The 14,799-nt window shown below is 46.8% G+C and overlaps 2 protein-coding genes across 2 annotated transcripts in view; both read right to left on the reverse strand.

The window, feature by feature from the left end:
• The window catches only part of TRPC4 (transient receptor potential cation channel subfamily C member 4), a gene marked incomplete at both ends in the record, with an annotated part of 235,661 nt that extends 226,521 nt beyond the window's left edge, over window positions 1-9,140 (reverse strand). Inside the window, one exon of the mRNA XM_083354460.1 lies at window positions 8,763-9,140. Within this exon, the coding sequence (XP_083210586.1) occupies window positions 8,763-9,140 (378 nt within the window). The remainder of the gene's footprint in view (window positions 1-8,762) is intronic.
• Window positions 1-14,799, reverse strand: part of LOC310635488 (uncharacterized protein) — a 310,115-nt gene that overhangs the window by 12,429 nt on the left and 282,887 nt on the right. The window lies entirely within an intron of this gene.

Genomic DNA, 14,799 nt, shown 5'->3' on the forward strand with positions numbered 1-14,799 from the left:
CTCTGGTCCTCCCTATTCTATTGTTTTCTTCTATTTCTTTGCACTGTTCATTTAAGAAGGCATTCTTATCTCTTCTAGCTATTCTCTGGAATTCTGCATTCAATTGGGCGTATCTTTCTTTTTCTCCCTTGCCTTTCGCTTCCCTCCTGTCCTCAGCTATTTGCAATGCTTCTTCAGACAGCCATTTTGCTTTCTTGCATTTCTTTTTCTTTGGGATGGTTTTGGTTGCTACCTCTTGTACAATGTTGCGAACCTCTGTCCATAGTTCTTCATGCACTCTGTCTATCAGATCCAGTGGCGTAGCGTGGGGGGTGCAGGGGGGGCCGGCCGCACCAGGTGCAACATCTGGGGGGGGGAGCGCTCGCACTCGGGAGGGATGGAAAACGCACCAAGGCGCCCTTCGCGCGGCTGGAGTCCCGCGGGGGGGATCCGGGGCTGAGGCGCACTCGGGGAAGCAGCAACTCACAACCAGCTACTCTTGGGGGACGGAGGCACAAAGCCGGCCAGACAGGGCTCGGAGCCATCCCAGACCACAGCTGCACTTCCACCTTTCCCAGGGCGGCCCCCGCAGACGGAGCGCAGTGCAGGGCACCAGCATGCCCCACTGCCAGAGAAGCGCCCGCCGGTGCGGCCCCGACTCCCTCACCCCGCGGCAGGTGGCGGCGGCGTAGCGGGGCTTGCGAAAAGCGGGTCGGTCGGCGGCGGCTGCTCCCGGCGCCGGGCAACGGCAAGCAGGGCAAGGTCGCTCCTGCTCAAAAGCCAGATTTCAGCGGCTGGCGAGGCGCTCGCGTGGGGCTCTCCCGGGGCTGGCGGGCCGAACGGGGACCGGCCTCCCCCTCTCCGTGCTAGAGTGGCCCCCGCGGTGGCGGCCCGGCGCACGTGGCTGAGGGGGTGGTGGTGGCGGGAGGGGGGTCAGAGGAGCAAGCCGAGCTCTCCCGGGGCAGCAGGTGCGGGCTGGTGCGGCTCCAGGCTCAGCCGCAGCTCCGGCCAAGGGCTGCCAAGCTCATGGGGCATCGTGCTGGCCCCCTCCCTCGCTCCCCGCGCCCGGATGCGCCCCCGGTGGAAACCCCGGCCAGCCGCGGTGCATGCCTGAGCGAGACGGGCAGCTGCGCTGGCGGGTCCCGCTCTCTTCCAGGCATCAGAGGTAAGAAAGGGATGGCGGCGCCCCCAGCCACCCCCCGCCAGCTCCGAAGCGGAGGCTCTGCTGCGCCGCCCGCCTCCTGGCACGGCCTCGGGTCCCGGCGCTTCTGCCGCACGTGAGGGAGGGGATGCCGGACCTTCCCCCTTTTCCCGGGGGAGGTGTGGGTGGGGGGTGCGGCGGACACCCAGGATGCGGGGCTCCCTGCGGCAGACTCGAGTGCTAAAATCCACGGGTTAGGGGGCGCAAATTACTTGCCTTGCCCCGGGTGCTGACAACCCACGCTACGCCACTGATCAGATCTAATTCCTTAAATCTATTTGTCACCTCTACTGTATATTCAACAGGGATATGATTTAATTCATACCTGAGTGGCCTAGTGCTTTTTCCTACTTTCTTCAATTTAAGCCTAAACTTTGCAATGAGAAGCTCATGGTCTGAGCCACAGTCAGCTCCTGGTTTTGCTTTTACTGACTCCATCTTTGGCTGCAGAGCATATAGTCAATCTGATTTCTGTGTTGACCGTCTGGTGATGTCAATGTGTAGAGCCGTCTATTGGGTTGTTGGAAAACAGTGTTTGCTATGATCATCGTATTCTCTTGACAAAATTCTATCAGCCTGTGCCCTGCTTCATTTTGTACTACAAGGCCAAACTTGCCTGTTATTCTGGGTATCTTTTGGCTTCCTACTTTAGCATTCCAATCCCCCATGATGATAAGGACATCATTTTTTGGTGTTAGTTCTATAAGGTGCTGTAGGGCTTCATAGAACTGGTCTTTCATCCTCTTCAGCACTGGTGGTTGGGGCATAGACTTGGACTACTGTGATATTGAATGGTTTGCCTTGGATTCAAACTGAGATCATTCTGTCATTTTGAGGATTGTAACCCAGTATTGCTTTTCCTACTCTTTTATTGACTATGAAGGCTACTCCATTTCTTCTGAGGGATTCTTGCCTGCAGTAGTATACCTGATGGTCATCTGAATTAAATTCAACCATTCCTGTCCATTTTAGTTCGCTGAAACCTAAGATAGGAACCTGGAATGTAAGATCCATGAATCAAGGAAAGCTGGACGTGGTCAAACAAGAGATGATAAGACTGAACATCGACGATCTCAACATGGAGAAGGGAGAAGCGCCTGAAACCAGCACCCCGGTAGTGGCTGCTACCTCAGAGGAGGGAGCACAGACCAGCGCGCTGGTGGAGAAGGAACTTTTTCAGGCCTCTCAGATGGGGGCAAGACTCAAGCTGTGAGGAGAGCTGATCTGGTTGTTGGAATGGACCTTACCCAGTAGAGACTCTAGACACCGTGAGACGGCCTTGCCACAATCAAGTGCTTCGAAGGTGGACGAGGTCGAGCTGCAAAGAGGGGTTCCTGCAAGTCGCGTTCCCTGGACTGGTGGAGAACCATGAAATTGACTACCGCTGAGGACTTGGGTGAGTAAAAGTACCTGTCCACAGTCCATAGTCAATCAGTGGAGAAGTTGGTGGAAAGATTTGAGGAGCTAGAGATGGAAAATGGAGAACAACCCTCCTGTTCTCCATACACGAGTAATCATGATGATCGGTGAGACAGCCACCAACTCATGCCAAGGAGAAGTCTCAGTCCCACCTGCGCAGGTAAAGCAGCTTCCCCATCCTCGAAGCCATCTACCATGGCCTCCAGCCTCATGGGGAGAGACAGCTCCAGTCATTGCCCGTCCAAAAGCCCAGATCACCGCCAGTGAGATAAGAGCCTGAGCCATCACTGGGACAGCCGAAGCCCAGATCGATGTGCTTACCAGCCACCCAGCCCGGGGCCCATACAGCAATGGGGGATGTCACAGCCCCCACAAGTGGGAGCCCAGCAGTCGCTGGTAGTGCAGCAAATGAACTGGGGGTGGATGCAGCTCCCAAATATGCAGCAGATGGGAGCCTTGCAGCAACTGGGGATGATGCAGCCCCCAGGGGGACAGCAACCACTGGGAATATAGCAGCAGCAGTGGGGCTGGCCGTCATATCCGAACACGCAGCAACCACTGAGGGGCCCACAACCGATGGGGATCCAGCAACAACCACCTCCAGTGGGGATGCCACAACTGCCCACAGATCAGCAGCAGTGTGGGTGGCAACAACCCCTGCACATGCAGCAACCACTGGGGGACCCACAGCAACTGGGGTGCCATTTCAGCAGCCACTGAGACCATTGGGGGTCATACAGCAACTGGAGATGCCACAGCCACCAGCAATGCAGCAACAGCCATGGGGGTGGCAACAGCCCCTGAATGTGCAACAACCACTGGGAGGCCTGCAGCAACTGGGGATGCAGCAGCCACCACGGGGAGATCAGCAACCATTGTGGGTGCAACATCCACAGTGGGGAGGCCAGCAACCACTGGGAATGCAGGCTCCCTGGGGAGTGCAGCAACCTCTGATGGTGCCACCTCTTAGAGCAACATTCGATGGAGACCCAGAGAAGTTGATCTTTTTCCTCAACCAGGTGCATTCTCATTTAAACCGCTGTGTCTATTTCTATCCGAACCCAGCTGCTATGGTGGACGTGGTTGCATCCAGCTTCAAAGGGGAAGCATCTGAGTGGCTGAACAATTTATACAACGAGCAAGCACCCAAGTTGGGGGACCCCCATCTCTTCCTCCTAGGACTGAGAGTAAGGTTCGAGGACCCATCCATTGCCCTCAAAGCAGAGTCCACAAGATAAGACAAGCTGGCAGGCCTGCAGTGGAATACATACGAGAGTTTTGCAAGATAGTCGGCCGAATAGAGAAGTGGCCCGAGCAATCCCTAGACCATCACTTTAAAGAGAGACTAGACAACCATCTCTCCCAGGCTTGTGTCTATTGAGCAGTCTCTAATCAGTTGCAAGAATGGTACCAGGCAGCAGTAAGACTGCATGTCCAGCTTGGCCGTTATAAGAAGCCACCTCCACAAGAAGCCGAGCTGAGGCCAGATCAACCCAAATGGCAGCCCCCCGCAAAAGCCTCCAACTGCCGTGGCTACTAAAAGTCCCAGGCCACCTGCAGGCCCATCGATCAACTGCTTCAGATGTGGACAACAGGGACATCGAGCAGCAAGTTGCTCAGTCCTTTACCCTCAACAGCAGAATAGACCAGGACCACCAGAGAGAAAGATACCAGCTCAGCAGCCAGCGAAAGAGAAATCCAACTGGATCATGCAGGAACCCATTGCCAAGACCCAAGCCAGACCTGCTGCTGCTCTAACCTCCTACGACAGCGATGACGGAGAGAATGTGATGGTGAGTCAAAACATTCCACCTTTTTCATTACCTGCCAAACTCATAATCCCTAAGACAGGGGCACAGGTAGATTTGAAAGTACTAGTGGACTCTGGATGCTCCAGAGTGTTATTAGCTTGTCACTTGCCCTGAAAATGGGCATACAAGCAAGGCTGCTCTCCAAACCTGTGAGGTTTGAGCAAGCTGATGGCTCCCTAATGGGAGGAACTTTAGTCACACAATTCTGAATGCCTATGCTTAGAAATAGGTGAGCACTGGTAGTTCATTCATTTCATGGTGGCTCTGAAAATGACTGAGGCCATGATCCTAGGGCTAGCCTGGCTAGACAAATGGAAGCCGTTTATCTGGTGAGAGAAGGGAATGAAGACTGTGAGGTTACCTAGCCCCTCCCTTAACTCGACAGACATTCAGGAGAACTTAGCCCATCCAATGAGCTAGTGCAAATAGTTTATTTATTTTTATCTTTTTATTTTAATCCCATTTATATCCCGCCCTTCTCCAAAGACTCAGGGCGGCTTACAATTTAAGCACAAACCAATGTGCTTAGCAATAGCCTTCATTCTATGTATATGCCTGCTTATTAGGGCTTTCACCACCACCCCAAAGCGGCATTATTACAAAGTCAGCTTATTGCCCCCAACAATCTGGGTCCTCATTTTACCTACCTCAGAAGGATGGAAGGCTGAGTCAACCTTGAGCCTGGTGGGATGCGAACCTGCACTAATTGCAGGCAGCTGGTGTTACTTAAGGAGGCATTAGCCCACTGCTCCACCAGGTGAGCCACTCATCCCCAGCAAGTACCGGGACCTAGTGGAGGTGTTTAGTGAGAAAGAATGGGCCAAATCTGCCGTGGGAGACCCAGTATTATTTAAAGAAAAAAAAGATGGGGCTTTCAATCACGGTGCTAGAAGATGTGTGGGGAGATCATTCATTCCACAATATGGTTTTCTCCCGCTGGGTGACCCTGATAAGACTCAAAAGTCGCCCTGGAGGGGCGACAAGCATGAAGAGGACCCAAGTGATCGTGGAAGGGCAGCAGCCCTCCCGTTTGATCCAAGGCAGCTCTTCGAACTGACGGGGAAAAGATGTCAAGTTTCCGACGTATGGGCTTTTCAAGTGACTCTGAGGCATTGTTTACCTTAAAAGTCCTTTATTAGCCTAATACACCGGCAAATGCTTGCTCTAAGGAAGCTGGAATCTGAAGTCTCCACCCCTTGCACAATATATTAAAACACAATTCTCCACCTTTCTAATTTTGTCATCAATCATGTTCTCCAATTAATTTAAAGAATCAGCTTCCCTTCCATTAGAAAACCCGCCAAGGTCTTATCTTCTTTAGGTTCAGATGGCCTTGAAGGTACAATCCTCCTCTTCCCCCTTTGCAACTGAAGCAATTAAAATAACAGGCTGTCTCTTATATTGTCAGTGCAAAAACATGTCAATGTTTGCAGCATTGGCATCCGGCTCCCCTTACAAAATAACAGATCTTGTAATTTAAATAAACACAAGTTAGGAGCTAGCTTTTAGTTTGTTGGGGTGTTTCTCATAAAACCTTTTGATACGTGTGTCAACTTTCACATTGGTAGATTTCACCCACATGGCTTCAGACAATGGGTACTAGGTACCCATTGTACTAGGTACTGAAATTTTCCCTTAAAGATTCTAGAGTCAAGAATACGTTTCACTTCATAATGGGTCTGACCTGCTACCACGAGGGGTTCAGATGCTTTCTTAGGGGGAGAGATTTGAAAAGGTTTCAGCAAGGTACAATGGAATACCGGTTGAATAAGAATTCAACCGGTATTCTGGGTAGTTTCAATTTTACTGTAACTGGGTTGATGATTTTCACAATGGGGAAAGGCCCCAAAAATTTCGGTCCCAATTTCTTATTGGGTAGTTTAAGGCATAAGTATTTGGTCGACAAATAGACCTTTTCCCCAACTTGGAATGTTCTTTGGGGAGCTCTATTTTTGTCAGCTTGCTTTTTGTAGGTCTCAAAAGTCTTTTTTAAGGTCACCTTTGTATTTTTCCAAACTTCTTCCCAACTCCTCACCCACTGATCAAGAGTCTTGGAAGTGGAGGGTAACTGGGTATTCCAGTATGGGGTTGAATTGTTTCCCTGTGGCTACACGGAAAGGAGTGTAGCCGGTGCTGCTATGTACTGAATTATTGTAAGCCACCTCTGCAAAAGGGAGAAGGTCGGTCCAGTTTGTTTGTTGGTAAGAGACGTAGCATCTAAGGTATTGTTCCACCATTTTGTTGGCAGATTCTGGGGCTCCGTTAGTAGCCGGGTGAAAAGCAGTTGATAGGCCTTGAGATGATCCAATTAATTTAAGAAAGTTTCTCCAAAATTTCGCTGTAAACTGCACCCTTCTGTCCAAAATTATTCACTTCACTATATTTTTTCCATACTTGCAACAGAGCATACCTTAATATATGTATCTTAAACACATTATCCACCTTATCATACAATAAATATGCATGCCAACCAAATAACAAATCATAACCCTCAAGATTTAATAATCTCCCTTGTGTTAAATTAAACCAATCACTTATTGATGATAAAGCAGCAGCCTCATAATATAATTTAAAATTGAGCATTTTAAGACCACCTCTTTCACGTGTATCTTGCATTATCTTAAATTTGACTCATGGCTTTTTCCCTGCCCAAACAAATTTATTAATACCTTTCTGCCACTCCTCCAAATTTAAATCCTTTTTAAGTATAGGTATCATTTGAAACAAAAATAAAAATTTTGGCAAGACATTCATTTTTACTGCTGCAATTCTTCCCAATAGGGATAGTTGTAATTTTTTCCAACCAACTCTTTTTGTGTTTTTGACCATAACAATTCATAATTATTCTTATATAACTTCACATTTGAAGCTGAAAGGTAAACCCCCAAATATTTAGTCTTTTTAACTATTTCAAATCCCGTTAGCTCTTCTAAAACAACCTTTTGTTCTATAGTCATATGTTTAGACAATATTTTAGTTTTTTTTATATTTATCTTAAATCAGGGGTCTTCAAACTTGGCCCTTTTATGACTTGTGGACTTCAACTCCCAGAATTCCTCAGCTAGTGTGCCTGGCTGAGGAATTTTGGGAGTTGAAGTCCACAAGTCATAAAAGGGCCAAGTTTGAAGACCCCTGTCTTAAATCCAGAAACTTTCCCATATGAGGTTATTATCTCCATCAACTCTACAACTGAGTAAGTCGGCTGACTTACTGTAATAACCAGGTCATCCGCAAAGGCTCTCAGTCTATAATCCTGATCTCTTATTTTAAGTTCCTGGAATTCTTTTCATGGTAGCACATACAGTACAGCTCTTTACGTCTTTCTATGTCTCATTTTAGTCCCAGCCACCAAAATTGCCGACGAATGAGATGTAGAGTTTTTAGATATCCAAAGCATCCAGCCTGTTTGACATCGTGGCTGTGTTTGAGAGCATTAAGACAGAGAGGTTCAGGGAGGGGGAGCATTCAGGTAGGGGTAGAGCTCCCCTAGAATTGTTATTCTGGGGGTTGAAGGGTGAGAGCTCCCCCAGAGCCTGAATTAGCTCCGGACTCGGGGACTCCTCTGTTCCAAGGCTTTGGAACAGAGCAGGACGCTGCAACCATCCCTGCAATCAACATTGTATTTTGGATTACTTGGATGCAGAAAGAGCTGTGCAGGAGAATTTTGAAACAGCAAGTATATGACCTTTAACTCCAGTTGATACTAAAAGAAAGGAAGAAAGATGGCGCAGGAGCGAATTGTCAGTGAAAAATAAAAGGACAAGGAATATATCATAACATATAAAGACTGAGAAGGAAGAAATTGTGTTTTTTTTTAAAGTCACTCTGCGCAAAATATTTGAAAGTGGTCTAAAAGTGAATTTAAGGATTTGGACATTTAATAGGGGAGAAACAAAGCTGCAAGCTGAGTGGAAAAGTGAAAGTGCGCAACGAAAATTAATTGGGTGTCAAAATGGCTTCTAAACCAGCTAAAGCTTCTGTTCCTAGAAGTGCTGGTGCATCACCAGTTCAACATTGTTCACTACAGGCATTGATGCCACCCCCCATGGCACCTGCACCTGCATTAACATTAAAAGATTTACAGGATGCTTTAAAAAAATCAATATTTAGCCACATTGGGGGATATGAACTTAAGGAAATAATTTTTAAGATGTAATTAATCAGACAAAAAAGCAGCATAATAAAATAGTACTGAATCTTTCATATGCATACTTCACATTTTCAACCTTCATGAGTTACTGTCACAATCAAGCCTACTGATTCAAACAGACTTGATCTTAGTGCAAAGATTTACTGTTTCTCTTAGATATTTCTTTGGAATACCCTCATAAACTGGTAGCTTCCCCAGATACCTGTTTTTCCCCACTGGGCTTCTTGTGATTGAGAAGTAACTCAACTGCACCAACCACCTCTTTCCTGATGGCATGTAGCAGAGCATCTCCAACATAGACATTAAAGTTCAAGAGTAATTCTATGAGTTCCAGGTTTTCATTTTCTATTGCAATGAGAAGAGCTGTTCTTCCAAGAGGATCAATGCAATTAATATTTATCTTGAAATAAATTTCTGCTTCTTCCAAGACTTGCTTCACACTAGCATAATCTCCTTTTTCTACAGCATTCAAATAGGCTTTCTCGGCAGGTGAGAGTTCAGATTCTGCTCGTACGATGTGAAGAGGGATGCGATCTCTGTAAGGGGCATTGATGCTTCTTTTACAATAGAACTGAGACATAGTTTAAACCACCCTCACCGTATATTTCTGCAAGAGAATAGAAAGAAGTCATCAGTTGCATACTAAAGAATATAGCACTGTCACCATGGCTGTAGCAAATATAATAGTATTTAGCAATAGGAAGACAAAAACAAAAACATCCTCCCATCATATGAAATAAATGCTTATGTTTAAGCTCTTTTAAGTTTCTTTATCTTCTAGTAACATTTCTAGAATGAGTAATATACCTCTGATTAAAATGAACATATTCCCAAGGATTTTACCTCTGTTAATTAAAATTTTCTTGAAAAATCTTGGGTCAAAAAGTAATTGGATCTTTGCTAAGTAGGTGAAGCAATCTCATGCCTTCTGGAACAAGACCCCCTCCCCCTCCCAAAAAATCAGGGTGACTCCCATTTTATACTGTTTCATAAGGACTTGAAAACCTGATTCTTCCCCAAGGCCTTGGATTAAGATGGACGGAGCCCACTGTGGGATGTATTTTTGTCTATGGTTTTACAAATAGTAACCCAATCTTATTTTATTTTATATTATGTTTTTATTGTTTATCGGTTTATTGCCAGACTTGGTTTGGAGTTACATGCACAGAAATCTAAATTAATTAATTAATGCCTCAACATAAAGGCATAATTTTAAATTATCTGTAAAAAGATTAAAGCTAAATATCCTGTTTTTTAAATAAAAAAATTAGAAATAGCTATTAGAAATAGCAAACATTGATATTTATAAATGTATTAAAGGCCTAAATTGTAACTGTTAAAAGAAAGTAGACTATATTCAACTATAATTAATGTAAGGTCCTGCCTTACTATCTAGAGCCAGACATGTCATCTGGAAGCCATGCCCACCCCGTTGCCGGCAATGGCAAAACTGTCCTGATATGTTGCACGACATCATGTGATATCGCAAGTTTGACATGTCTGATCTAGAGCTATCTACTCAGGAAAGCATGAAACAAGCATTATTTCAGTAGGATTTTTTTACTGAGAGAAAGTGACTGCAGAGAAGCCGGGTGGAATCTAAAGTTCCCTCGTGAAAACATTAAGCTAATTTGCCATTGTTCAAACTCCACCCCAACGACCCAGTCCATCAGGAACCAATACACAGGCATGAAGGTATTTTGAGAACTCCAAGATGAAAACGTGATAACAAAGTGTCTTCTTGGTGCTGTGACCTTGGTAGCAGGCTGAAACTGGCTGGAAAGGAATCCACCCAGATGGCCCTGGCAGCCCATTCCCCCCTCCCTGTTTCCCACACTAATACATCAAAGTGAAAGCAATGGATTCTTTTAATGGGAGTGGGAGGCACAGTTCTTCAGTGGTTCTCCTCCTATCTCCTGGGACGCTCGCAGTCGGTGTTGGCAGGAGGACAGAGGTCAACCCCTAGGACCCTCGCTTGTGGAGTTCCTCAGGGGTCGGTCCTCTCACCTCTCCTGTTCAACATCTACATGAAACCGCTGGGTGAGATCATTCGTGGTTTTGGAGTTGGGTATCATCAATATGCCGATGATACCCAACTTTTTATTTCGACCCCAAACCACCCCAGTGATGCCCTCGATGTGATGTCCCGTTGCCTGGAGGCGGTTCGGGCCTGGATGGGGAGGAACAGACTGCAACTCAACCCTGACAAGACTGAGTGGCTGTGCATTCCGGCATCCCGGGACATTCAAAATATTCCATCTCTCCTTATGGGGGGTGAGTCCTTACCCCCCGTGGATAGGGCTCGCAACTTGGGAGTCCTCCTAGATTCACGACTTACTTTGGAAGATCATATAGTGGCCGTGACTAGGGGGGCTTTCGCCCAGGTTCGCCTGGTGCACCAGTTGTGGCCCTATCTGGACCGGGATGCCCTGTGTACGGTCACTCATGCGCTCGTGACCTCTCGCCTGGACTACTGCAATGCTCTCTACATGGGGCTTCCCTTGAAGACCACTCGGAGGCTCCAACTGGTACAGAATGCGGCCGCGAGAGTTGTCTTGGGAGTTTCCCGGTACTCCCATGTTACACCTTTGCTCCGCGAGCTGCATTGGTTACCAGTTGTCTTCCGGGTGAGGTTCAAGGTTTTGGTTATGATCTTTAAGTCCTTACATGGCATGGGTCCGGGATACCTCGAGGACCACCTGCTGCCGGCGTCAACTCCCCTCCGCCCTGTGCGTGCCCACAGAGAGGGCCTCCTCAGGGTGCCTCCGGTCAGGGAATGTCGACTGGTGGCCCCCAGGGGGAGGGCCTTCTCTGTGGCCCTCCCTTATGGAGGCCCTCCCTTATGGTTCCCTCTCTTATGGAACCAACTGCCGGTTGAGCTCCGGATGGCATCGGACCTTCGCTCCTTCCGCCGCGGGCTGAAGACCCACTTATTTGAACTAGCTGGTCTGGCCTGATGGGGGAATATGGGTTTTTAATGGGTTTTTTAGTATTTTATTGTTGTTGTATTTTAATTGGGCATTGGTTTAATTTCTTTTTAATTTTTGTACTGCTATTTATATATGCCCTGTGAACCGCCCTGAGTCCCTCGGGAGAAGGGCGGTATAGAAATCAAATAAACTTAAACTTAAACTTAATCCCAACTAGCCATCCCCCTCCCACTTGGAATGGCAGCATTCCAACAGGGACCTGACATGCTGCCCCCTAGAAGAAGAAGAGTTACCTGGAGGAGAGAAAAATAATAAAAGTGAAGGAAAAGAATAAAAAAGGTTATTTGGGTTTATTGGGATAGCAGTCATGGCAACATTTCAATAATATGGGGGCTCTAATGTGTTTTTTATGTACCCATTCATTTTATGCTTCTGGGAAGTCTTTCCATTTGACTAAATAATGTGTGGTTCCTCTGTGGTTCCCCTTGATCTCAAAATGTTGTTCCCCTTCCACCATAAACTGTTTGGGGGCCTGGGGGGGGGTGTTGCACAGAAGGGAGATAACTTCCTTATTTAATAAGCTACAGTGGAAGAAAGGGTGGACCTGTCTCAACTTAGGCAACTCCAGTTGAACTGTAACTGAGTTAATGATGCAATTGAGATATTTCAGTCCTAGCTTTTTGAGGGTTGTAAGAATTGGAGGAAATGGTTGGACAAATACAAAATGGAATGGTTTAGGTTCAATCCTTTTCTTATCGGCTTGTGCCTTGTACACCTCCCGAGCCTCAGCCCTTGCGTACTAATGGCCAAGTATTTTTAAGCTGCTCTATCCACTCTTTCAGGGAAGGTATCGTTGAGTCTTGACTTGGGAGTTCAGGCATGAGGTTCACATCCTGCATTCTTTCTACCCAGAAAGGGGTGAAGCCAGTAATTGTGTGTATTGTGTTGCTATATGCTACTTCAGCGAAAGGCAGGAGGTCCTGTTGATCGTTGATGAAGCGTCGAAGGTATGTTCTAGAACAGAGTTCATTTGTTGTGTGCCATTTGTTTGCAGATGGTGACTAGAACTTAGTCCCTGGTCAGTATCTAATAAGTTCAAAAAAGCTTTCCAGAACTCAGAGGTGAATTGGACATCTCGGTAAGGAATTATTCTTTGTGGGCCCCCAAGTAAGTGATAGACATGATATAAAAACATTTTTTCAAGTCCCTTTGCCATGGGTATGTTTGACAGGGGATAAAGTGGACCTGTTTAGAGAACAGGTCAGTCACAACCTGCACTTTCCCTGCACTTTCGGGTGCTGACAGCTTAGCTACTATTTTCAGAAGCCCCAGCATTTTTCTTTGCCAGCATTTGCACATATTGGGCAGCTGGAGATGTAGTTCTCAATGTCTTTTTTGAGCGATGACCACCAAAATTGCCTTTTAAGGAGGTGTAGAGTTTTCACAAATCCAAAGTGCCCTGCTAATTTTGAGTCATGGTACACCTCCATAGTTTTCAGTCTCTGGCTAGCAGGTACATAAAATTTTCCCCCACCCAAGCCAGTCCATCCTAAACAGTGCACACATTTCTGTAGCTAGCAAACCACTCGTCCCCTTCTTGAAAAAAACCTGCTATGGCAATGTCCATTGGTGCCTTTTCCTTTTTTTGTGCTCTTGTGGTCACCTGGGCTGCCAACTGGGGTGATGGGAGTAAAGGCCTGATCACTTTCTGCTGTTGTATTGGGGCATCGGTGACAAAGAGTCTGCTAGGAATTTTTCATCCCTGATAAGCAGTGTAGGGAGAAATTGAACCACTGGAAGTACTGGGGCCACCTTACTTCCTTAGGGGACAATTTTCGAGAGTGTGTGTCTTCAGTGCTTCCAGGTTTTTATGATCAGTGCAGACCTAAAAAGGGATTTTACTTTCCTCTTAAGAAATGCCTCCACAAGAGGAGTGCTCACCTTATTGTGTATGCTTCCTTTTCCCATACAGTCCAGAGTTGTTTAGTCTCAGTTAATTTTTTAGATGTATAAGCACACGGTTGTAACTAGCCCTGGTTGTTTTCCTGCAACAGCACAGCCCCCACCACCACATTGCTGGCATCAGCTTGGATGACAAATATTTTCTCAGGGTCCGGGTGCTTTAGCACTGGTTTGGTGGCAAAAAGCCACTTCAGTTTTTCAAATGCTGCCTGGCATTCCATGGTCCATTTTAGTGGCTGGCTGGGCTTCAGCTTGCCCACCACCCCTTTCATCTTTTAGTGATAGGAAGTGCTATCTGAGCAAAAGAAGGGATGGATTGGTGGTAAAAATTGACGAACCCCAGGAAGGTTTGTAGGTTTCCTGGTGCGTGGAGATGCTGATTCCCAACACCACCCTCACTTTCTATGGGTCCATCTCCACCCCTTTGTGAGAAATCTGATACCTCAGGTACCGATTCTGTCTTTGTGAAAGTCACACATGGTTTGGCATATAGCTTGGCAGCAGTTTTTTCAGAATGGCTCTGACCAGTTTGATGTGTTTGACTTTTGCCTCTGTGTAGATTAAGATATTGTCAAGATAGACTAACACCCCTTTGTGAGCATAGATGCTCATGCAGCACCTCATTTATCAGTTGCATAGACTGCGGGGGCCCCTTGCAGTCCAAATGGGAGCACATTAAGTTGAAAGCAGACCAGCAGGCAATTGAAAGCAGTTTTCCATTTATCCCCTTCTCTAATTCTTACATGGTAGTAAGGTTCCCACAGGTCCAACTTTGAGAAAATTCTCCCTTTGGATAACATGTCTTTCATTAAGGGGAGAGGATACACATTCTACATGCACACCGTGTTTAGTCCATGATAGTCAATGCAGTGTTGGACAGGAGAGTCCTTCTTCTCTTGAAACAAGACGGGGGTGGCCACCCTAGGTCAGGCTGGCTGGATAAAACCCCGAGCCAGATTTTTGTTGATGAAAGCACGTAGCTCATCTAACTCTCTTGGGGTCATTGATTAGAGTTCCGGTTTAGGTAATTTAACCCCAGGACAATCTCGACAGCACAATCTGTGGGTGGGAGCTCATCCAATCTGATTTCACTAAATACTTCTTTTAGATCTTGGTATTCCCTTCCACAACTGCTCTGATCTCTCATCAGGAGGCCCATTGGTATGGGTGCCCTTCATTATGTGGGGGTCTTCCCTTTGGCAGGAACTTCAAAGCCCACTTCCCCAGTCCACTCTTGGATTCCATTTCTTCAACCAGCCCAGCCCAAGGACAAGAGGCCTCTCCATTCCAGGAGCCTGTCAACTCTATAATGAGCCTAGCCGCAGCCATCTTTCTCTGTCTCATTCT

The sequence above is a fragment of the Vipera ursinii genome, assembly GCF_947247035.1.
Source record: "Vipera ursinii genome assembly, chromosome: 2".
NCBI lineage: Eukaryota > Metazoa > Chordata > Lepidosauria > Squamata > Viperidae > Vipera > Vipera ursinii.